The 24015-nt window shown below is 36.7% G+C and overlaps 1 protein-coding gene across 1 annotated transcript in view; it reads left to right on the forward strand.

Moving 5' to 3' along the window:
* Nucleotides 1-24015, forward strand: part of AK9 (adenylate kinase 9) — a 135613-nt gene that overhangs the window by 84989 nt on the left and 26609 nt on the right. Inside the window, exons 21-29 of the mRNA XM_081044575.1 lie at nucleotides 762-902; nucleotides 3180-3266; nucleotides 3734-3934; nucleotides 4338-4459; nucleotides 9653-9865; nucleotides 11450-11710; nucleotides 12661-12785; nucleotides 17726-17945; nucleotides 22522-22587. Of these exons, the coding sequence (XP_080900701.1) occupies nucleotides 762-902; nucleotides 3180-3266; nucleotides 3734-3934; nucleotides 4338-4459; nucleotides 9653-9865; nucleotides 11450-11710; nucleotides 12661-12785; nucleotides 17726-17945; nucleotides 22522-22587 (1436 nt within the window). The remainder of the gene's footprint in view (nucleotides 1-761; nucleotides 903-3179; nucleotides 3267-3733; nucleotides 3935-4337; nucleotides 4460-9652; nucleotides 9866-11449; nucleotides 11711-12660; nucleotides 12786-17725; nucleotides 17946-22521; nucleotides 22588-24015) is intronic.

Genomic DNA, 24015 nt, shown 5'->3' on the forward strand with positions numbered 1-24015 from the left:
CTGATACTGGTTATCAGAAACTACAGAAAACTTGGAGTTACGCTTTTTAAATTTCCATTTTACATATTGGTCAATATACTCTATTACTTATTAGCTGTAAGAAAACAGTCTAGCCAGGTGCTGCCCAATAGAAATATAATGCAAGCCACATATGTAATGATAAATTTTCTAGTAGACACATAAAAAGTAAAAAGAAACAAGTGAAATTAATTATATTTTATTTAGTATGCAATATCCAAGATACTATTTTGACATGTAATCAATGCAAAAATAATTGATATTTTGCATTCTATTTTTCATACTAAATGTAAAATCCATTGTGTATTTTATGCTTACAGCACATCTCAGTTTAAACCAGCCACATTTCAAGCGCTCAATAGTCACACATGGTTAATGGCTACATCTCTGACAGTGCAGGTCTAACCATTCCCTTATTGACTGGACATCGGGGCTGTTTCCACTTTTTTACTGTTATGATATTTGGTACTGCTACAAACAATTCCTCTTTTAAATGTACCCTTCTGCTAGTGCTCCCATAATACTTTGAGCATGACGATAATCCTTACTTACCATTACCATTTTAACAGGTAAAATACATAGATAGTGTATCTCTGCTCTCCCTTCAGTAAACCCCTTGCTCTGGGAGGGCTGGGACCATTCCTTATTCTTTGTTTGGGTCTAAGCACTTATCAGAGTGCCTGGCCCCCAATTAAATGTTTGCTGACCTTATCTGAATGATAATTTATTTTTACTAAAAGCAGAAGAGCCTGAGCCTGAGGCTGAAGAGGTGATTGAAGGTGATGAGACTTTTATTCCTGAAGGGTCTGAGGCCCTTGAGGTAGCCGAGGAGACTGGGGGGTCCTTACCTGAGGAGTTTGAAGTATCCTTGGTCCCTGAATCAGGTTAGATTTGATTGACAGCCATGTCCTTAATTCAACTCATGTCTATTGGTGTGTTTGTGTGTACACGCGTGTGTATATGTTTATCTGTTAATAAAATGGAAGCAGGCTAAGAATGGAAAAAGGAGCCTCCAGATAGCAACCATTTAGTCCAACACATGGTTTGAAGTGCAGTAGGAAGCCAGCTCTGCTCTGCCAGTCCTGACACTCGGGAACAGAGCCAGCTATGTCATTTGTGGGACACATTGTTCAAAAAGTAGGGGAAAGTGCCATTAAAGGTAGGAAAATATAAAACTTTTTCTTCCATAACCTCTCTCTCAACTTATTATGTTTCACTTTTTATTTGCTATTTAATGTCATTCTAAGTAAAGAAAAACTAAGAATTTAAATTATTAGCATGAATTTTACCATTCTTCTTTATATTGTGCAGTGCCATTTTTAAATGAAAATATGAGCATTTAACTCATATGCAGAATCACTGAAATGACACAACTCACATTTCACAGCTCATACATACATAGGTATCTCATTCTCACCAGAACAGAGTCCGTTTTGAGCACAAAACTAAATCAGCTTTTTATTTCACTTCTTAATATGCACATATTCTACCAACACTCTCTACCTTTAACTTACTAATGATTAAGGAAAGACTGAAAGAAAAAGGAACATTGGGTTGCCCTGTCTTTTCTTCCTTCCGGCATCATTTTCAGCCTAGGTATTTAACTACTACAGGAAAGTAACAAGAATCAGAAAGGATATGATGGGATTCCTTGGTCATTCATGTCTCTCGGAGTGCTCTAACCTTTTTTCTACATCTGAAGCAAGTTCTAGTTCCAAGGGAAATCATGGTCTCTGAGGGCTGTCAGCGTCCTCCCCTGCCTGCTGTCACTACTCAGTCACACGCATCGTGGGTCCCCTGGAATTCTGCAATCATGACGGAGCATTAGGAACTCGCATAAGAATGAGATGGGAAGATCTGGCAAACACATATTGTGCATATCTTTGCTTTTATGCATGCTCTGTTGTCTCGTTGAACTCACTTTGGATTTTGCTTACAAAACACAGTTCAAAGATAAAAATTACTAAAATTTTGAAATTGACAACCACAGAGCATTAAACTAAACATGAGGCCATTCTGAGTGAGAGGCTCTGTACAACTGCACAGGTCACACACCCAGGAAGCCAGCCCTGCTGCAGAGGTGCAGTTTGCTGGGTTGAGGCAGGGCAAGAAGGAGTCTGTGGGCAATGAAAGGCACTCTCGGGACCAGAGAGTGGGCTTAAAGCAGCAAGATACAGGGTACCCCACTGTGGAGGGAGTGAGGCTCATAAATGCTTCCAAGCAGAGTTAGTATTGGATTCTAAACTAATGCTACAAACTGAAGGTCTTCAGATACTTGGAACTAGATGCCAGCCTGGAGCAATTCAGAGCTGGAAACCTGCTGTTAACTGGGAAAAGAACCAGGCGTAGGGGGAATTTTCACACTGAGAAATCTCAAATTCAACATAGATCATTTTTACCACAAGGATTGGTATTAGCTCTATGGGACAATAAGAATAAAATTAGATTCCCTTGTGCCAGACAGAGGAGCTAGCAGGGTGAAATACCCATTTTTTTTGAGGCCACACCTCTATTTACCTGTGCTGCCAACCGAAAACCCCATTATTTTCTTTAGGATCTAACCAATTAAGCTGACAATTTTCCCACCCACCTACCTTTTACAAGATAGTCCATAAAATATAAAAAGAAATAAAAGAAACTGACATCCATTAAATATAATACATCAAACATATCCCCAGAGTTCCAGTTTCCACAGTGTCTCACATTTAGTGTTTACTAATGTAACCGATCTAGGGGACAATTTAGTTTTATTGCCTTTTATTTCCTTACTATTTCTCCCAGGGAACCTCCTTTGGATGTTCTAAAGCCAGCATCTTATTCCACTTAGGGTCAGTTCTAGCTCAATGACTGTTATCAATCAGAATTGACTAGCTCAATGACTGTTATCAATCAGAATCGACATGACTGTTATCAATCAGAATTGTATGTTCCATGTGTCAATATTATTCTGGTCAATGTCCTTTAGTTAAGAATATTCTTCATTTTCTTCCTTATACTATTAGGTATTTTTAGGCCATACTTTACCTAACAAGAACTGGATTTTTCAATTAGACATAGTGTATACAATTTAAACTGTATTTGAAATTTTCTTTGTGCCAAAACTCTGATAAAGGAACAATGTTTTAAAATTAAAACACTAACTATTAGATTTCTTTTTTAAGTATCTGAGCCTACTGGGGAAACTACAGTTGGAACAGAAATTCCAAAAGAATCCAAAGAGGACCTAGAAATTAAATTACCTGAAACAGGTTAGCTTATAAAAGTAGTTAGTGCATAAAAGTGTTTTTCATATTCTCCTACAAAGGGTCTAGTCCCTTATTTTAGGCATAGTACTAACTTTCTACTTACTTTTTTCTACATAGTTTGCCAGTTGATGTGTTATATTTATTTAGCTTCTTATATTAAAAATGTATCTAGCCAGCTTATAATACTTTTTCATCAAATTTTATTTTATTAACAGTTAAAATTACTATATGAAATGCACATTAATTAGCCAAATAATTTTATTAATGGGTAATAATTTATCTACAGCCAATACAAGGAATGAAGCATAATTAAAATGTGAATTTATAAATGTACATTATTGCTGAGAACACTAAGTTTATTTCTTTCAAATGTTTTTAAAATATTATAAAGTATAAATTATTTTGGCAATATGGCTAAAGATATCATGTTTGAAGCCTCTTTTTTCTTTCCTTTAACCTTTACTCAAAAGTCACACTACCTGAATTTCCAGAAGATGCTTATCCTGATGTTCCTGAAATGGAACCAATGAAAGAGAAGATTAAATCTTTCAGCTCTGTCTGGAAACCTCTGGAAACAGTAATCACTGAATCTCCCACTCAGATTTTCAACTTGGAGATTGCTGGCAAAACTCCAGAGCAACTACTTCAAAAAGTAGTTGAGACTATGGAAAGTAAGGGCTATAAACCTAACGTTTACTGTCAAGAGCTAGTAATATTATTAAACGTACTGTGAAAGTTTAAAGCTTTTCTTGATGGTCCACGACATACAACATTCAATATATCCAGGGATGATGTTTAAAATATTGAACAACTCCCATAGCACAGGCACCCACCAAACAGAAAAGCGGTGGGGCACAAGCAGCACTGGCCACACTGGCCAGTTGTCACATAAAGCATTTGTAAAGGCTGATTTGCATACGCATTGCAGCTAAGAGATCAGTCATCATGATTCATTTTCTTAATCTTTGACTAGTATGCTAATATAATTTTATCATAAAATTGTGTTTCTCTCTCTCTCTCTCTCTCTCTCTCTCTCTCTCTCTCTCTCTCTCTCTCTCTCTCTCTCTCTCATAGAACCTTTCCAGTATACTGGATGGGAGCTAAGTTTGGAAGATTTTGAAGAGGAAACAGAAGACTATCAGGCTGAAATGGAAGCTGATGAGGAGCTCGGGGAAGAAGATGAGGAAGAGGAAGAGGTATGATTCAGAGATTGGATTTTTTCCAACTCTGTGTTGCAGTGTTTATGGCCCATTTGATCTAACAGATCTTTCAGTCTGTTAGGCTCCCTTAGCTTATAGGTGGTGGTTCTCTCATTTTTTTTCTCTCTGTGGGGTTTCAGATCTATTGCTGGGGTGCTCTCAGTGACGTCATTCTCAAAAATTGTGACAGGCAAAGTGACTGCTCTCTGCATAGGTCAGAAGTGCAGTAGTAGATAGGCCACCTATTTGTTGCTGAGGCCTGGACAAGCCTAGTCGTTTGGAATCCTCGTATTAGCACAGATTCAGAGTCGAGAAGGACTCCTCTCACACATACAGCTCCTTCTTGGTCTTGAGCAGGTCAGAGAGACCACAAACACTCCTGGGTGATAGCTGCTGATGCTAACATTCCCCAGGAAATGTGCAGATCTCTGAAAACAAAATTCCTTTTAGGACTTACCCCCTTAGTTTGGTCCCTCTGATGTTTGTCCCCAGGTACTCATCCCGCCCGTAGTGGTAGAGAGAGCTGCACAGGTTTCTCCCCTCAGATGTGCATGGATACCACCTGCCCCGGCAGTTATTTCACTCTAAGGAGTTGTTAGAGAAAGGAAGGGAGTGTCATCAGATCACCACCTTCCCAGAATCACTTGCTCCAAGGCACGGCACCACCACCATCATCACTGCACACATACCTCACATTCTACTTCTAAAATTTATTTAGGGATAATTTTAGGCCAACCCATTCTAAGGCAATACTGGAGTCAAAAAATATATGCCATTTACAACAATTAACTGTAAAAAATAGGTCAAATGGATCAAGATATAAAAAGCAAATGCTAGCAACAATAAAAGAAATGACATTCTGAATATCAATAAAAGTAGGTAGAATTCAAGGAGATATGCATGTTTTAATGCAAAAAGATATTTTATACTGTAAAAGATAAACAAAACTGGGCACTAGTTAAAGTGCTAAGAACAAATTTTAATCAGTAATAACTATTGCAATAGGGAAAAGAGTCCAGTGTGAGCTGAAATCAACTTTGATTGAGTTGAATGGACATACAGAAGTGAAAGAGAGAATTAAGGAATAAGGAGGGGGGCAAGCAGGAGTGAAAAATTACAAAGCATTAGTCAGTCAGTCAGTCAGTCAGTTTAAAAAACAATTGAGCCAGCTGTGTCTGCTAGGTGGCAGTTATGTAAGTCAGGATTCTCTGCTCCCATAGAGACTAGGAGACAGAGAGCCTGTCCTCAGGTGCTGGCTGGAACAAACAGTCCATTTTTTTGGCAGCCTTGAGTTAGGCAGGCATGAAAAGAGAGTAGGGTCATATGAGGGATGTGGCCTTGATCTCTTAGAAATTATGTTAATGTTCATTAAAGTCTTTTTAAATTTTTTTCCAGCTTTATTGAGAAATAACTGACAAATAACATTGTGTAAGTTTAAAGTTGTACAACCTGATGGTTTGATATATGTGTATATTACAAAATGATCACCACAGTAATGTTAGTTAACACATTCATCATCTCACATAATTACAATTTTTTGTTTGTGTGGTGAGGACATTTAAGATCTACTCTCTTAGCAACTTTAAAGTATATAATACATTACTGTTAACTGTAGTGACCATGCCATACATTGGATCCCTAGAACTTACTCATCTTATAACTAGAAGTTTGTACCTTTTGACCAACATCACCCCATTTCCCCAAAACCCCAATCCCTGGCTACCACTACTCTACTCTCTGTTTCTATGAGTTCGGCTTTCTTAGATTCCACATATAAGTCAGATCATACAGTACTTGTCTTTTTTCTGACTCATTTCACTTAGCATAATGCCATCAAGGATCATCCATGTTGTTGCAAGTTGCAGGATTTCCTTCTTTTTTACGGCTGAATAATATACCATTGTATATAAATATACCCCGTTTTTTTAATCCAGTCACCTGTCACTGTTCAAGTCTACACCCATAAAGAATGAACATTCTCTTTAATGCTCATATAGTAGTTCACAAAGAAAACCACAATGAAGTGTAAAAAGCAGAAATCTTACAGATCACCATCTCTGATCACAATGTAATAAAACAAAAAATTAACCCTGGAAGGCTAGTACTTCGCCATTCCCCCAAAATAAACACTTGAAATTTTAACAATACACATATTTTCTTTCTAAATGGTGGTACGTTAAATAAGAAATCAAAAGTGAAATTACAGACTAATAATTAATGATAATTAAAAGATCACATATAAAAGCTTTGTTGCCTGGCAGACGTAGAAATTAGAGTTGCGAGATTAAAACTTTGAATTTCAGATAAATGAGTAATTTTTTAATGTAAGGTACATACTTATGTATGGTATATACTAGAAACTTTATTTTTTATGTGAAATTCAAATATAACTGGAGAACCGGCATTTTTATTTGCTAAGTCTGACAACCATACTTTAAGAGCATTTCTTTTTTCCCCTTCCACCTTCCCCCACCACACTCGGGTTCAAGCTGTTGTCTCTCAGTCTAGTTGTGCAGGCCACAGCTCCCAGGCCCATGCTGGTATTATGAGTCTTGTGCTCTGCCCCCCCCCCCGCTCCGCCCCCCCCCGCTCCGCCCCCCCCCCTCCGCCCCCCCCCCCCGCCCCCGCTGAGGCAGTCTGTCACCAATCATTGATGGGCCGCTCATGGCAGCTGGCTGCTGGCCACTCACGCTGGCCTTCAATCGCTCCTGGCAGCACACGGCAGCACACGGCAGCCTGCAGCAGCACTCAACAGCACACTCCAACCTCTGGCTATTCCCGGCAGCCCAGCTTCAGGGAGAGCCATTATTCACAATCTTAGTTGTAAAGGGCACAGCTCACTGGCCCATGTGGGAATTGAACTAGTGACCTCGGGCATTAGGGGCATGGCGCTCCAACCACCTGAGCCACTGTGCCCCTAGAGCATTTATTGAAAGACAAGAAAGACTGGAAAAATTAATTGAACATTCAATTCAAGAACCTGGAATAAAGCACCACAAAATAAACCAAAGGAAAAGAGAAAGCAAGAGATAAAAGGCAAAAATTAATGAAATAGGAAAAGAAGGCCAAATTTTAAAAATAGACCTAATTTCAAAAAATGAAAAGTTGGTTCCCTAGCAAGAGCAATAAAATAGACAAATTTCTAACAAGTCAAATTAGGTAAAAAGAAGAAGCAATACATAACATTTGAAACAGAAATTTACCAGTATATAATCAGATTTTAAGAAGAGGGTAATTTTAAATTACAGGAACTTTATACTAATAAATTTTAAATCAAGATGAAAAGGATTGTCAATATACAAATTACTAAAATTTTCTTAGAAATAAAGATAAAAGCTGAACAAACAAAAATAATAGAGGGGAGGTTTAGGTCATGTCAAATATCCCTTCATTGAAGAGATAATTCGTATGTTGTTTTAACTCTTCTACATCATAGAAAAAGGTCAATACTTCCCAGCTCATTATGAAGCTTGCATAATCCCGATACAACATTGAACAAGAGTGTTGCAAGATACTAGTCACAGGGATGTAAAGTAGAGCATAGAGTATATAGTCAGTAATATTGTAACTAGGTATGGTGTTAAACGGATACTAAACTTATCAAGGTGGTCACTTTGTAAGTTATACAAATGTTTGATTATTATGTTGTGTAGCTGAAACTAATATGATATTGAATGACAAAGGTAATTTAAAACACTAACATTTAAAATAAAATTTTGAAATAAGAATGATAATTAAAAAATTAAAAAAGAGCAATACAAGAAAGGTAGAGATTAGTCTCATTTTTTAATCTTTACAGAAAGTTGTTCATTATTTTTGTTTTGGGGAAAAACAGATGCATGTAGTAGAATAATCATATAAAGTATTTCCATTAGTATTTTTAAAAATAATGTATTTGTGCCTAAATATCTATTTTTGTGTGTATATTGTTAATATAGTATTAGAAGGAAAAAGGTAGGTGAGAGGAAATTTTCATTCTTCACGCATTGTGATGTGTTTTGAATAATTTTACAATAAGCATGTATTTTATAACACAGAAAATTATTTTTTAAATGTACTTCCACTGCTTTAAATAAATTACAGGAATCCTTAAAGGCTTTACATATAGCTTCTTTATTTTTCACAATTGAAAATATATTACACATTTCCAATGGACTGAAATAAAATAGTTCCAAATCACTTGATTATATATCCACTTAGTAGGAAACAAAGCAAATCCTGAAACAGCTCTCATCTCATTTTCAGTGGGTAAGAAGTTGTGACCCTGACTCAGCTGTTACTTCTTGGCAGTAATTTTATTTGAGAAACTGACCCTGCACCAGCACACCCTGGAGTTTTTCATGACACCTATGTCTGTAGAGGGCTGGGGACGCCTTGATTCTCGGTGTTGCTTTATTTCCTTTATGAAAATAAAGAAGCTTGAGATGTGAACTTAGATGAATATGAGAAACTGATTTTTTAATTAATTGAAAGAGTATAAGAACTGGTATAAAACATATTGTATAAAACAGATTGTTTTAAAGGTGTATTGTTATGGTTAAATATTATTCAAGTGACCTTATTTTTCTTTTTTTTAATTAAATTTATTGGGGTGACAATTGTTAGTAAATTTACATAGATTTCAGGTGTACAATTCTGTATTACATCGTCTATAAATCCCATTGTGTGTTCACCACCCAGATTCAGTTCTCCTTCCATCACCATATATTTGATCCCCTTTAACCTCATCACCCACCCCCCACCCCCTTACCCTCTGGTAACCACTAAATTATTGTCTGTGTCTATGAGTTTTTGTTTCTCATTTGTTTGTCTTGTTCTTTTTGGTTTATATACCACATATCAGTGAAATCATAGGGTTCTCTGCTTTTTCTGTCTGACTTATTTCACTTAGCATTATACTCTCAAGATCCATCCATGTTGTCACAAATGCTCCTATATCATCTTTCCTTAACGCCGAATAGTATTCCATTGTGTATATATACCACAACTTCTTTATCCATTCATCTATCGAAGGACATTTTGGTTGTTTCCATGTCTTGGCCACCGTAAACAAAGCTGCAATGAACATTGGAGTACACGTGTCTCTATAGAGAAATGCTTTTATATTTTTGGGGTAGATACAAGTGACCTTATTTTTCAATGCCCTGTTTAGTATTAAAATATTTCCCAAATGTTAAATAATATTTCTAGAATGAAGAGAGAGTGAAAGAGAAGAAAAGGCATTTGGGAGATACAAAGCACTTTTGTCCAGTGGTTCTCAAAGAAAACTTCATCCTACAACCAGGCAACATAGAAGAAGCAGCTAAATATCGAGAAAAGATCTACTACTTTTCAAGTCCTGAGGCTAAAGAAAAATTTTTGGAGCATCCTCAGGAGTACGTGGCTCATAACGAACCATTAAAGGTGAGAACCATATTCCTGTCCTAACAATTGTGTGCTTTTGGGGGGACTTAGTACACCCACCATTTTACTTAATAGTGAAGTCCTCAATATGATATAATAATGTAGTGAAAATATCTAAGTTCCACAAACAACTTTTGGGAATATAACCTAAAATAATTATCTGTTTCGATTTGTATGGTTATGCCTTGTGTCAAACTGGCACTTAATATCTGTCTTTGTAGCTGAAATAAAAAGACAGAGTTGAATTCACTGCTTATACATTTATTGAATTTTATTTATATTTTATTTTATTATTACATGTATTTTATTCCTTAAACAGCTATGCCGGTTAGTCTCTTTGAGAAGAGCTGTCTGCTGATCATAAGACAGGATTTAGGGGAAGTATGGGACTTAGGGGTTGGTGGTCTTTCGGTGGGTTGGCATTCAGTGGGTTGACATATAATTATTCAGGTGAGACTGCTGGTGACCTGTTTCACTCAGAGGCATGATTATAGGGGCAAGTCCGTGCCTGATTGCTTGACTCTCAAGAGCAAGGGCTGACACTGATTCAAAGATTGCAAAAGAGTGTTCCCTGAGATGGTGTCCTTGATCAGTTAAACTGTTTTAAAACTGGTTCAAATAGGTATAGAACAATTAATCTTTTCCGAAGTTTGTGGGAACTTTTTTTTAATCCTTACATGTTTATCACCATTGGAACTGTTTTCTACTTTCTTTAAAAAATATTTATTAAAGCCAGACACAAAAGAACAAATACTTTCTGATTCGACTTATACAAGGTACCTACAATAGGTAAATTCATAGGGACAGAAAGTAAAAGCGTGGTTGCCAGGGCCTGGGAGGAGGGGAGAAAAGAAGGTGCTGTTTAATCGGTACAGCGTTCCAGTTTGGGATGATGAGAAAGCTCTGGAGAGAGTGGTGATGGTTACACAGTGTTGTGAATGTAATTAATGCCACTGAATTGTACACTTAAAAATGCTTCAAGTGGTAAGTTTTATGTTATGTATATTTCATCAATAATAAAAGAACATGTGGCAACATTTTATTCATTTTTTTTTTCATTTTTTAAAACAAAGCACACACATAAAAGCATGAGCTTTAGACAAGAGTCCTCATTTTTATGTTTTACTTTTTCTTCCTCTTCCACATGGGTATATATTCTTTCTAGTGTATATAATGTTTTATAATTTTTCACTTATTATATCATAGGAAGTTTGCGTATTTCTACATAGATCACATAATGCTTGATCATTTTGACATACTATTTTAATAAAATTTATTGTTTGACTTTTTATCATGTCAACAAAGTATCTTTTCCATTTTTTTAATTAAAAATTTTTTTTACAAAGCTCATTTTATTTTATTAAAGGCCCTTTGGCACATGATATCCAGGTGATCTTATGGTTGCTGTTGCTCCAATGCAATGAATCCTGATAATTGATACCCTAATGTCGAACATCCTTGAGTTTGTGAAGTGATAATTCAGTCTTAGGGAGGGCAAATAATTAGCCTTATTTGTTTTAATTCCTCAAAACTTCCTTTCCTTCACTCTCCCTTTCCCCACCTCTCCCTGACTGCCCCCCACAGGCTCCTCCATTAAGAATATGCCTTCTGGGCCCCCATGGCTCTGGCAAAACTGTCTGTGGAAGACATTTGGCAGAAAAATTGGGCATTTTTCACATTCAGTTTGAAGAATTTCTTCAAGAAAAACTAATGCTCAAAACTGAAAAGAAAATTGGACCTGAATTTGAGGAAGATGCTGAGGAAGAACAAATTGGAAAACAAGAACTTGAAGAGCTTGCACTTCAGGCCAATGTCACGCTTGAGAAAGAAAATACAAAGAAGCCGGTAGTAATATTAATACTCTCTTTGCAGATAGTTGTGTGTACTGGTATTACTTTTGGAAAGTAGAATATATGCAGTATAAAATGCTAGAAAATTTCTAAGAAGCAGAAAGAATTAGCCCATAAAAGTCATTTAAGAGTCATCCTCCCCATATGTTAGATGCAGAGCTTACTGTTCATCTAGAATATAAATTGAGTTTTATGTGTCTCTAATAAAAATCAGAAAAGCTTTCCCTGACGCGAATGTTATATAGCATTTATTTGAGACTATGTTATTTGATATGTCTCACCTCGACTATAAGGTTTTCCATTATTGTGCTGTCTGTTTTTTTTAAACCATATATCATAAAAATCTGCTCCAGTGCCAATGGAGATCTCAAAATATTAATTTCTAATGACACCTCATAAGAAAGTTTGTATATATCTCTTAGATAGTTTCTATCTGGGGTTGTAAAGAAAAAGTTCTTAATTGTAGCTCACTTTTTAACCATTTCTGTTATAGCTAGACCCTTTTCTTCTCAAATGATCCCCTGTAAATTGACCCAGGTACATATTGTATTTCAGATGGCTGCCTAGCTAGCCCATCCTTTAATTAGGATCTAGGTTAAATAAATAGAAGACAGATGACAAAAATCAGTTAAGCCATACAGATGTGTGATCTAGATTGAACAACATTTTAGCAAAAAATGATGAGACAGATATTCTGAGGCCATGTATGAAAATCAGTTATATTAATCATTAGTAATTCCTCTTAGCTATAGTAGATATAACGTAATATTTAAAACCATATTCAATGTGGGTTTAAAGAAAAGAGCTCAAATTTTAAAAGGTTTACAAGCAGCAGCACAGAAAATAACCTTTGGAAAGCAGATCTCATTTTAATCAACTATATAATATAGTATTGTTTATTAATATAGAATTTAAATTTTTTTGTTTTCTGATTTTTGTTTTTAGCCTCCAGAAGTAAAATTTACAGAAGAAGAAGAAGCAATCAGATTAAATCTAATGGAAAATGAGCTGTTGCCTCCAGAAATTCTTGAAGCAATTCTTTCTGAGTGGTGGTTTAAAGAACCAATACGGTACCTTAATTTACATAGGTTTATACATTTATTGACTTGTATTTGCTTTATTCTCAAAAGTTAAAATTGTAATCCAACATCAATTGAAGAATTTTCTCTTTTATTCTTATGTAAACGATTGATTCTATACATTAAAAACATCTGGGGAATTATTCCAAAATCACTGATGCCAGGGACTCTAACCAAAACAATTAATCAAAACCTTTAGGAGTGTAAGTTTGGGATCCAGGCCCTGGTATTTTTGAGAGCTCTCCGAGAGATTCTAAATTATAGTTTCAGTTGACTGCCCATATTCTAAACCTATGTACACTAATGCTGGGCTGGACCGTTTTCCCTGACACCTTTTAATAATTACCGTGAAAATCACTTAATAGCTGTATATGGTGTTATCCCTTTATCTAAAGCCAGGAACAAGGCTGATGCCAGACAGGACACGTGTAGGAATCTCCAGGTCACCAGAGTTTAAAACTTCACGTCATTTTCCCAACCAGAATCTCCTTATCCACCAGCAGTCAGGGAAATGATATTTACAGTACTAATAGTATATGAACATCGATAAACAAATTTTACGTGCCAGGTACTGTTCTATACATTATTCATATTAATTTGCTAAATCCTTACTACTACCCTGTGGAATAGAAACTTTTATTATCTAATTTTGGAGATAAACTATTTCATAAAGAAATCAAATAAGTAGCTAGCCTCAGTGCTCCTCGGGACTCTCTTTCCCTTAGTCCCTGGCCTTTAGGGACTAAATAAGTAAGTGGATTGTTAGTCATCAACTTTAATTTTAATTTCCTGATCCCTAAATGAGATCAGTAGTTGCAGTGAATTTAGGTAAGTTGCCTACAACAATAGTCGTGAGTTGTTCTTCAATAATTTAGCTCCTGACCTCACACCAGACATTTTCTTAAAAAAAAAAAAAACTTATGGATTGAAGAATCAAAAGTAAAAGGTGAAATTCTGAAAGCCTAAATATAATAGCTGAACATTATGCAACCATTGAAATGTATTATAATGAAGAATTTGTAGTAGCATAAGAAATGTTATATAATGTTAAGTTAGATACAAAGAAGATACAAAGTTATTTGTAATATGGTTGAGAGATGGACACATAAAGAACAAACTGGAAAGAAAGAAAACAAAAATGTCAATATGAGAACGGAATATGAGATTATGGATAACTTTGCCTTTTTTCCTGCTTTTATGTAGTATTTGTCTACTTTTTCTATAGTGAGATTTGTTGCTTTTATAATCAGGAAAAACATCAACATATTTTTAAAAAGCTATTACGCTAGTCTGAAAAGGCGTAAGTGCCTAAACTAAGGTGTAATGTTAGAAACGGAAACTTGCATACAGAAGAGGGTGCACCAGGATTTAGCGACTACATGTGAGAATGAGGGAGCAGTCCAAATGTCTCTGAAGTCTGCCACCTGAACTGTGAGTTAGCAGGAATAGCGGGGTGGAAGGATAACAATGAGTGTGATTTTTGACAGTATGATGCATGTATGATTCCTGAAGGGCAGTCAGAAAGAGAAACTACACCGGTTTTTGAAAATTCCGAATCAAAACTCAGAGGTTGGGTGTAGAGGTAAAGATTTAGAAGGTATTGATTGACAAGGAAGTGACAACTGGAACCGTAGGAATGAAATTGTTCCTCACAGAAAAGATTATGCTGAAGACATCTCCAAAGAAAAGGACATATATTTTATGGATACTATATAGAATTTGCCCATTTAATAAGAGAAAATTTTTTTTTAATTTTTAAAAATTATTTTAGTATTTTATTATTCTCATTTTTTTAAAGTTTCTTGGGGTGACAATTGTTAGTAAAATTACATCGATTTCTACAATTCTGTAAAACATCAGCTATAAATCCCATTGTGTGTTCACCACCCAGAGTCAGTTCTCCTTCCATCACCATATATTTCATCCCCCTTACCCTCATCTCCCACCCCCACCCCCTTACCCTCTGGTAACCACTGAAGTATTGTCTGTGACTAGGAGTTTTTCTTTCTCATTTGTTTGTCTTGTTCTTTTGTTGTTTTTGGTTTATATACCACATATCAGTGAAATCATATGGTTCTCTACTTTTTCTGTCTGACTTATTTCGCTTAGCATTATAATCTCAAGATCCATCCATGTTGTCACAAATGGTGCGATTTCATCTTTTCTTACTGCCAAATAGTATTCCATTGTGTATATATACCACACCTTCTTTATGCATTTATCTATCAAAGGACATTTTGGTTGTTTCCATGTCTTGGCCACTGTAAATAAAGCTGCAATGAACATTGGAGCACACGTGTCTTTATGTATAAATGTTTTCAAATTCTTTGGGTAGATACCCAGGAGAGGGATTGCTGGGTCATATGGTAATTCTATTTGTAATTTTTTGAGGAACCTCCACACTGCCTTCCATAGCGGCTGCACCAGTCTGCATTCCCACCAACAGTGTATGAGGGTTCCTTTTTCTCCACAGCCTCTTCAATACTTGTTACTATTTGTCTTGTTGATGATAGCCATTCTGACTGGGGTGAGGTTATATCTCATTGTGGTTTTTATTTGCATTTCTCTGATGATTAGTGATGTTGAGCATATTTTCATATGTCTATTTGCCATTTATATGTCCTCTTTGGAGAAATGTCTCTTCAGGTCCTCTGCCCATTTTTCAATTGGGTTGTTTGTTTTTTTGGTGTTGAGTTGCATGTGTTCCTTGTATACTTTGGATATTAGCCCTTTATCGGAGGCACTGTTTGCAAAAATCTTCTGCCATTCAGTTGGTTGCCTCTTTATTTTGTTGATGGTTTCTTTTGCTGTGCAGAAGCTTTTAAGTTTGATATAGTCCCATTCATTTATTTTAGCTTTTACTCCATTGCCTTTGGAGTCAAATTCATAAAATGCTCTTTGAACCCAAGGTCCATAAGTTTAGTACCTATGTTTTCTTCTATGCAGTTTATTGTTTCAGGTCTTATGCTTATGTCTTTGATCCATTTTGAATTAATTTTGGTACATTGTGATGGATAGCAGTCCAGTTTCATTCTTTTGCACATGGCTTTCCAATTCTGCCAGCACCATTTATTGAAGAGGCTGTCTTTTCTCCATTGTATGTTTTTTGCTTCTTTGTCAAAAATTATCTGTCCATATTTATGTGGTTTTATTTCTGAGTTCTCAATTCTATTCCATTGGTCTATGTGTCTGTTTTTCTGCCAATACCAAGCAGTTTTGATTATTGTAGCCCTGTAGTACAAGCTAAAGTCAGGGAGTGTGATACTTCTGGTATTGTTCTTTTTTCTTAAGATTGCTTTGGCTATTCGGGGTGTTTTGTGGTTCCAAACAAATCTGATGATTTTTTTGTTCTACTTCTTTAAAAAATGCCATTGGGATTTTTTTTAATTTATTGGGTTGACAATTGTTACTAAAATTACATAGATTTCAGGTGTACAATTCTGTATTACATCATCTATTAATCCCATTGTGTGTTCACCACCCAGAGTCAGTTCTCCTTCCATCACCATATATTTGATCCCCCTTACCCTCATCTCCCACCCCCCACTACCCTTACCCTCTGGTAACCACTAAACTATTGTCTGTGTCGCCATTGGGATTTTGATGGGGATTGCATTAAATCTGTATATTGCTTTGGGTAATATGGCCATTTTAACTATGTTGATTCTTTCAATCCATGAGCATGGAATGTCTTTCCATTTCTTTGTGTCTTCAATTTCTTTCAAAAATGTCTTATAGTTTTCAGTATATAGGTCCTTCACATCCTTGGTTAAGTTTATTCCTAGGTATTTTATTCTTTTTGCTGCAATTGCAAAAGGAATTGTCATTTGTATTTCTTTTTCTGAGATTGCATTGTTAGTATATAGGAATGCAATGGACTTTTGTACGTTGATTTTGTAGCCGGCAACTTTACTGTATTCGTTGATAGTTTCTAATAGCTTTTTGGTGGAGACTTTAGGGTTTTCTATATATAGCATCATGTCATCTGCAAAGAGTGACAATTTAACTTCTTCATTCCCAATTTGGATGCCTTTTATTTCTTACAGAAAACATTTTTAAATGCCAATTAAGGGCTGAAACTGTCAAATGTTCATGAAGGTCCTGTTCATATTAAGAAGAAAACATATTTAAATGCAAATATTTAAACAAACCAAATTTTAAATAAACAGGATAAATTCTCATTCAAAATATTGACTTTGTCAGCTAAACAAAGCCAAGTTCTCAAAGCCTGATTGTTTATAGGTACTCCATAGTGAAAATGTGTTAACATTCCAGTTATTTTCAGGATTCTTAAAGTTTCATCATACTTGATCAAGTTTGATAATCCTATTTGAATAGAATCACCTTACACATATGAACCAGATATATACATTAATAATTGTCATTGTTTACAAGAAGACCTGGGGAAGAGGGTATGAATTGTCTCATGAAAGGAAGCATTGTTAAAAGAAAAACTACTGAAAGGTGGATTCCCACTAAAGATGGGCTAGCTAAGCCCACCTTTACATAAAAAGTGACACGTTCATTTGGCTGGATATTCCTCTCAGGCAAAGAATTTATGCTTTCTTAATGTTTCATCAAATACGAAGACTATTTACAATTAAAGAGAACTTATCTATAGTATAAATATAAGTATAAAATATTATAATTTTAATCTAATTCTATACTTTTGAGAGAAGACACATAATTTTTATACAGACAGAAATATTAAAAGAGGGCTTGTCCGGTGGCTTAGGTGGTTAGAAAAAATATATATATATTAAATATTTTTAAAAAGAAATATTAAAAGAAGAGATACTATAGTAAACTTTAAACTATTCATTGCACATCTTGTATAAAGTTGGAATTTATCGATACTCTTTCATTTTTAAATCAATATTCATAATATAATATTTTGAACAAATAAAGTAAATTATTGAATTTCCACCTAGTTCCACAGGTTTTATATTAGAGGGTTTCCCACGATATCCTGATGAAGTCCAGTTTCTGGGGGAACGTGGATTTTTCCCAGATGCTGCTGTTTTTATACAAGTTGATGATCAAGATGTTTCTGATCGCCTCCTGCCTCCCCTAATTGAAAAGTGGAAACTGAAACAAAAGAAGAAATTAGACAGGAAAAATCTCATCAAAGAAATGAAGGCAAAAATCAAGGTATGTAAAAAAAATATGGGAGTAAATTGGTTGAGCATCTATTCAATTTATAAAGTGGTCTTTAAAAAGATGTAGTTTTCTGATTTTAATACCGCAGTCAATATAAAAACACTTTTCCACAAATATTAAGAGTATTTATAATTAAAGAGTTAAGAATTATTTGAGGCTTATGTGAGTATCAATCAACATGTTAATGCTTCTCTCCCCAAGGCAAATAAAAGTTAAGATGGTAGTAGCACTAAAGTATCCCTGTACCAAACACAGGAGCTAGTGGAAGAGGCAGCAAGTGGAGCAGGCATGAAACACAGAGAATTAAAACTCTCAGTGGCGTTTTCACTAGCTCCTGGAATTGTGACACCACCGTGAAGGCCACATTAGCCTATACTGAAACAGATCCAGATATTAGCTTAGAATGTCTTTTCTAAAACTGTGATGTGAGTAGTATTCCGTACAGTGTTCAGAAGTGTCATAGGGAAGCTAACAATTCTACTTCTAGGAATCTAACAGAAATGAAACATGTCCACATAAATATATGTATATGAATGTTCATAACAACATTATTTATAATAGCCAAAAAGTGGAAACAATACAATGCCCTCAACTGATGAATGAATAAACTAAATCCAGATAGACTGCCCTGGGTTCTGGCCCAAGATGGAAACATAGGAGCCTCCTGAACTCCTCTCATAGACACACTGAAGCTATAGCTATACACAAAGCAATTCCCTCTGAAGGAAACCCAGAAACTAGCTGAGCAAGTTTGTACCTTTTATTCCTACACACTGGGCGAACAAGAAAATATCCATTTCACCCGTATCAAAATATCTGCTGCCCCAAGTTTCAGCTTCCCATCAGCCTGTGTTGACTGCAGTCTCCCCTTTGGGACATTGATGGGTCGTAGCACACTTTCAACTACTGGGAGCCACAAAGAACACAGAAGGTAGCTTGAACAATCACAAAGGTTTGAGAGACAGCCAAGAACTCAGGCCAGGATGATCAATGAGGTCCATCTTCTACACAACACCATTCTGTCAAGACTTGGAGAGGTGTCTGTTTTATCTAATGTGCAGAAACCAACACAGAGAGTCAAAGAAAATGAAGAAACGAAGGGCTATTCCAAAACAAGATAAAACTCCAGAAACAGACCTTACTGAAAAGGAGATAAGTGATTTACCTGACAGAGAGTTTAAAATAATGGTCATAAATATGTTCAGCAAGGTAAGGAGAACAGCACATGAATAAAATGAGAATTTCAAGAAAGAGATAGAAAATATGAGAAAGTACCAAACAGAAATCACGGAGTGGAAGAGTACAATAACTGAACTGAAAAATTCAACAGAGAAAGGTTCAATAGCAAACTAGACACATACATCAATGAAAAAGAATAGAGAGCCTAGAAATAACCCCATACATATGTTGTAGTGGCCGGAACCTGGGAGTTGGGGGAAATACGGAGAGATTGGTATAAGGGTACAAATTTTCAGCTGTTAGATAAATGAGGTCTGAAGATCTGACGTATAGTTGATCACATGGCATTGTACAATTCAAATTTTCTAAAAGAGAACTTAAATGTTGTTACCAAAAAAAAAAACCAGATAAATATGTGAGGTGATGCATGTGTTAATTAACTAAATGGGAGGCGTCCTTTCACAGTGTCTACATATATCAGATCACCACGATGTACACTTTAAATATCTTAACATTTTATAAAACTGATTAAATAAATAAAGTGCTATATCCATATAATGGCTACTACTCAGTATTAAAAGGAAATGAACTGTGGATACACCCTACAACATGGATGATTATCAAAATCATTATGCTAAGTGCAAGACGCCAGGCAAAAAAAGTAGTACATACTACATGATTCATTACATTGATATGACACGTCTTGACATGGCAAATCTATAGATCTGGGCTGGAGTAGAAAGAATAGAGCTTTCGAATCTGGAACTAGGAAGACTAAGATGGCACATGAGAGCAGTGTTCAATTATTTGAAGGGCTTTCATGCTGAAGAGAGCTTGTAGTTCCATGTGGCCTCAAGGGAAGGAACAACCATTGGCAGGAGGAAGGTAAAAAGAGATGTATTTCATTATTAGTAAGAGTTTCCAAAAATAACCAAGATTGAAAGCAGTGAGCTATTTGTCAATAAACGCAGGCTGAATGGACATTTGGCAGGAATGCTGTGGAAAAAACCTTTCTGTAGTGTCAGAGAGCTGATCAGTTAAATCCAATTCTGAGATACTATAACTTAAGTTGCTTAATACATTCTCACAACTCAATCCTCGTTGTAGGCAAAGTGTTAAAAACCATGACGTTCCTCTTCCATCGCGGAGACACAATCGGCAAACTCTTTTTGGAGTTAGCTGGAGGAAATCCCTTCAAGGGCATTGCCATCCATCCCTCTGCTCTACCACACTAAGAGTGCGTGTCCAAGACCACCCCTGTCCCACTCAGAATGGAGGCAAGCTGAGCTCTCAGCCATCCAAAAACTATGAAAGTAAGGGGAGATGTGGAAAGGTAACCAGCTGCACACTGTTCTTGATGACATTCTTCCCTGTTCTGCTGCCTGATCTCTCTGAAGAAAATGGGCCAAAGTGTCTGTCCGCGTGGGAATGGAACAGAAATATAGAAGAGGGACTACCACAGCACATGGTGTGTTACCTCACTGTGGGCTGGGCACCTCTAGACCAGCGCTGTCACGGAGCCCTGTGACGGTGGGACTGTTGTGGCCGGTGCCTTCACCTGCAAACAGTAGCTACGAGCCACACGTGTGAGACTGAGCACTTGAATGGGGTTAGAGAGGCCGAGAACCCAAATACTTAGTTTTACTTAATTTTAATTAATTTTAATATAGTCACAAGTGACTAGTAGCTTCCATATTAGACAGAGCAGCTCTAGGGCAATGAAGCTCCCTCGTGGACATCTCCTGCCCTGAGAACTTGAGGGATATGGGACAGAAGAAAGGAGGTTTCAAGAGCTACTTCATAACCTCATGCATCAGCTCCTGTTCCACACCCACAGCGCTGTCCTCGTTCCCCTCCTTCTCAGCTCACACCCGGCACTCCTGCAGTGACCTCCTACTCTTCCTTCCTGGCTTCATCTCTGGGCCCTCCAGGCCATCTTTCTGGCCACCAGAAGACTGGTCTTCTTAAAACTCTGTTTGGATCTAGCCACCCTGTTAAGGTCTGAACTCCTTCGTCTGGCATTGAAAGCCTACCAATCTTGTTCCAAATCCTCTTTCTAACTCTCTCAGTTGGAACAACTGAGAAATAACTGTAGCACCCAACACGCCTTATGCTTTTCCGTTCCCACATCTGGAAGTTTCTTACACTGCCCTCCACTGGCCACGTGACACTGCATGAGTTAAACGCTCTGACTTCGTCACTCACCTAGAGAGTAGGATAATACTGGCTGCCTGGCAGATACGGCTTATACAGAAAATGAAAGAATATATGTATTGCAGTGCTCAGAACAGTGATGGCATCTGGCAGACATGCAATAATTAGTTGAACTCTACTAAACAACTTAATTTGAGTGAAAGGATCAGAGGAAAAATAGATTCCAAATACATGAGTGTGTTATTGTGCATACTTTGTACTTCCTTATGGTATCTACAGTGGTCTCTGTATGTTACAGAAACACAAAGGAGACTATTTTCACAACTCTGCAGTTAAAGCACCTCTGGTAAAACTCTGGTTTAAAAAAAAGGAATAATAAGAGTTTTTGTAACCTCTCATCCTGTAAAGAGCTATAGAATCTCTGGGAGGGCTCAAAAACAAAGAATTTTATTCCATTCAGTTTTATCATTTTATCTACAAGTATTTGTTGAGTGTCAACAAAACATAAGTTCTCCAGAGTATATATTCACTAATTGCCAGATAAAAGCAGCAGGGTCCTGCTGGTTTAGACCTGAGCCCCCAGAGCACGTCTTCAGGCATCACTCTAATCTCTCAGGACTTAAAGGGACTCCAGTTTGGAGAGCCCTGAGCCAATGAGCCCCCGAATCCAAGTGGGGCTGATTAGTTTTCATGCGAACCTTGGGGACATAGCAAAGGATCCATCGCATTAGATTTAGAGGCCCCTGGAAAGCTCGGAGGACTGCCCATACACCATGTCTGTGAACGTATCCAAAGTACATACACTTTCCCCACTGGTATGCATATTTTTAGGTTTTAGTAGGCTCTTATATTTTATAGTTTGATAAAAGATTAAACATTTCCAACAGGTTGCCTCCAAGTTTTTCCCTGTTTCTCCATGTGCAAAATCCAGCTCTTCACCAAAAGCAAACTAATAAGTAATAAATGTGAGTAGGAATTCCAAAGTTGGTAGAAGAGTGTGTGGCCCCATGTGTTCTTTATCCGTCTGTAGGGAAATGGCTGACCAAGCAGTCTGGAGTTACAAGGATGTCGTAGCATAATAACCACCCTCACATACTGTTTGGAAAAGCTCACCATCCTTCCATCCAAATGTTATTCCCACTGTGGGAAATATGTATATGGGGAATTAAATATACTAATACATAGAAAGTCATTTTATCACTACCCATTAAAAATTTAAATGTCTCTTTAATAGGATGATATGATTTCTAGAAGAAGGGCTGAACTTATAGCCGAGAAAGAGAAAAAAAAGAAAGCGGAGGTAAGACATTTTTTAAAGCAGGACACCCATGTTGTGTGTGTGTGTGTATGCGCATGTGCAGTATAAAATAAAAAAATGCATAGAAAAAAGTCTTGAATGATATACAGTTTATGTAGAAGCAGTGAAAATATATATCACTTTTATTTTCTTTATCCTTTTTGTTATTCCATAAGAGTTTACAATGACTTTTTGTTATTTTTAAAATCAGAAAAATGAACACTCTGAAAGGAAAGAGAACCACTAAAGATGTTTAAATAATCTAATACAAAATATAATACTACATTAAGCTATGCTTTTGGATTTTAATTTTTGCGTTTCACACATTTTTGCTTTTATCAATCTTTGTCCCATGCCACAGGGAGATAGGCTAGGAGCTGGATGTTAAGGAGTAGACAGAGAACCTGTAAAGGTGCGCTGGGACTAAAATGCAGATTATCTCAAGATAAAGAATGGAACGGAGCAGAGCCTGTGAACCCTCAGGCTCATATACTGTGCAGGAGGCTGAGTACAGCTTCTTCTCTCCATCTGCTGATTTTTTTAAAAACATAAACCTTCAAGATAGTGGATTTTGTTTTGTTTAAGGAGGAACTATTCCCACATTTACCTAGCTGACCCAAATGCTGCAGCCAAGCTTGTTTGGGGGTGCAGGAGTTAAAGAGGAGGTGTGACTAGACCAGCTAGTTCTGTAAAGAACCTGAGGCTCATAGTTATACAGTTAGTTGACAAGTAACCCTTGTAACCAAGGCAAATAATACGGTAGTCTCTGCCTTCTTGCATTTCCTTCTAGTTTAAGGCACCATTATAAAATCTTTTTAAGGCTGTCACTTTTTTAATCTGATTTCCATCTGTATAAAAATGTTCAACTCAACAAGGGAAAGGAGAAAAGAGGGATAACAGAAAATAGAGCTCGCTACACCTTCAGCCACGTGTCCCCTGGTGTGGATAGGCTGGGTTTACATACGGAAGACTCTTGATACAATGCAGCTGTAACTGTGGGCCCAAACATTGCAGAAGAGCGGCCAGAACAATTGTTTGTTTGTCCAAACAAAGTATTTATAACCAGAAGTTGATCTAAAACCTAATGGTATTGATTTTCTTTCCAACTCCTTTATAAGAATTTTATAAGATATGTCCTGCTACTGCCTCAGACAAAAAGGACTAAACAAAATGTGGTATCTCAAAGATCACATAGTGTGGTTGTTATAATCAGTTAATGCAACACTAAGTCAAATCCATCCTGACAAAGCAGACCTTGGAGCTTGCTTTCATGAACAGAACCAGGGGCCTTCCCATCATTTGCCTCTTTGTACAGAATATGCAGCTCCAGGACTCACCTCTTTACAACTAATCGGGGAACCCTATGCAGATAAAGCCCTTCCCAGGTTTGTCCCAGGAAGGGCAAAGGCAAGCCCTTCCCTTGTCTTTGCT

Source organism: Rhinolophus hipposideros (genome assembly GCF_964194185.1).
Source record: "Rhinolophus hipposideros genome assembly, chromosome: 3".
Lineage (NCBI taxonomy): Eukaryota > Metazoa > Chordata > Mammalia > Chiroptera > Rhinolophidae > Rhinolophus > Rhinolophus hipposideros.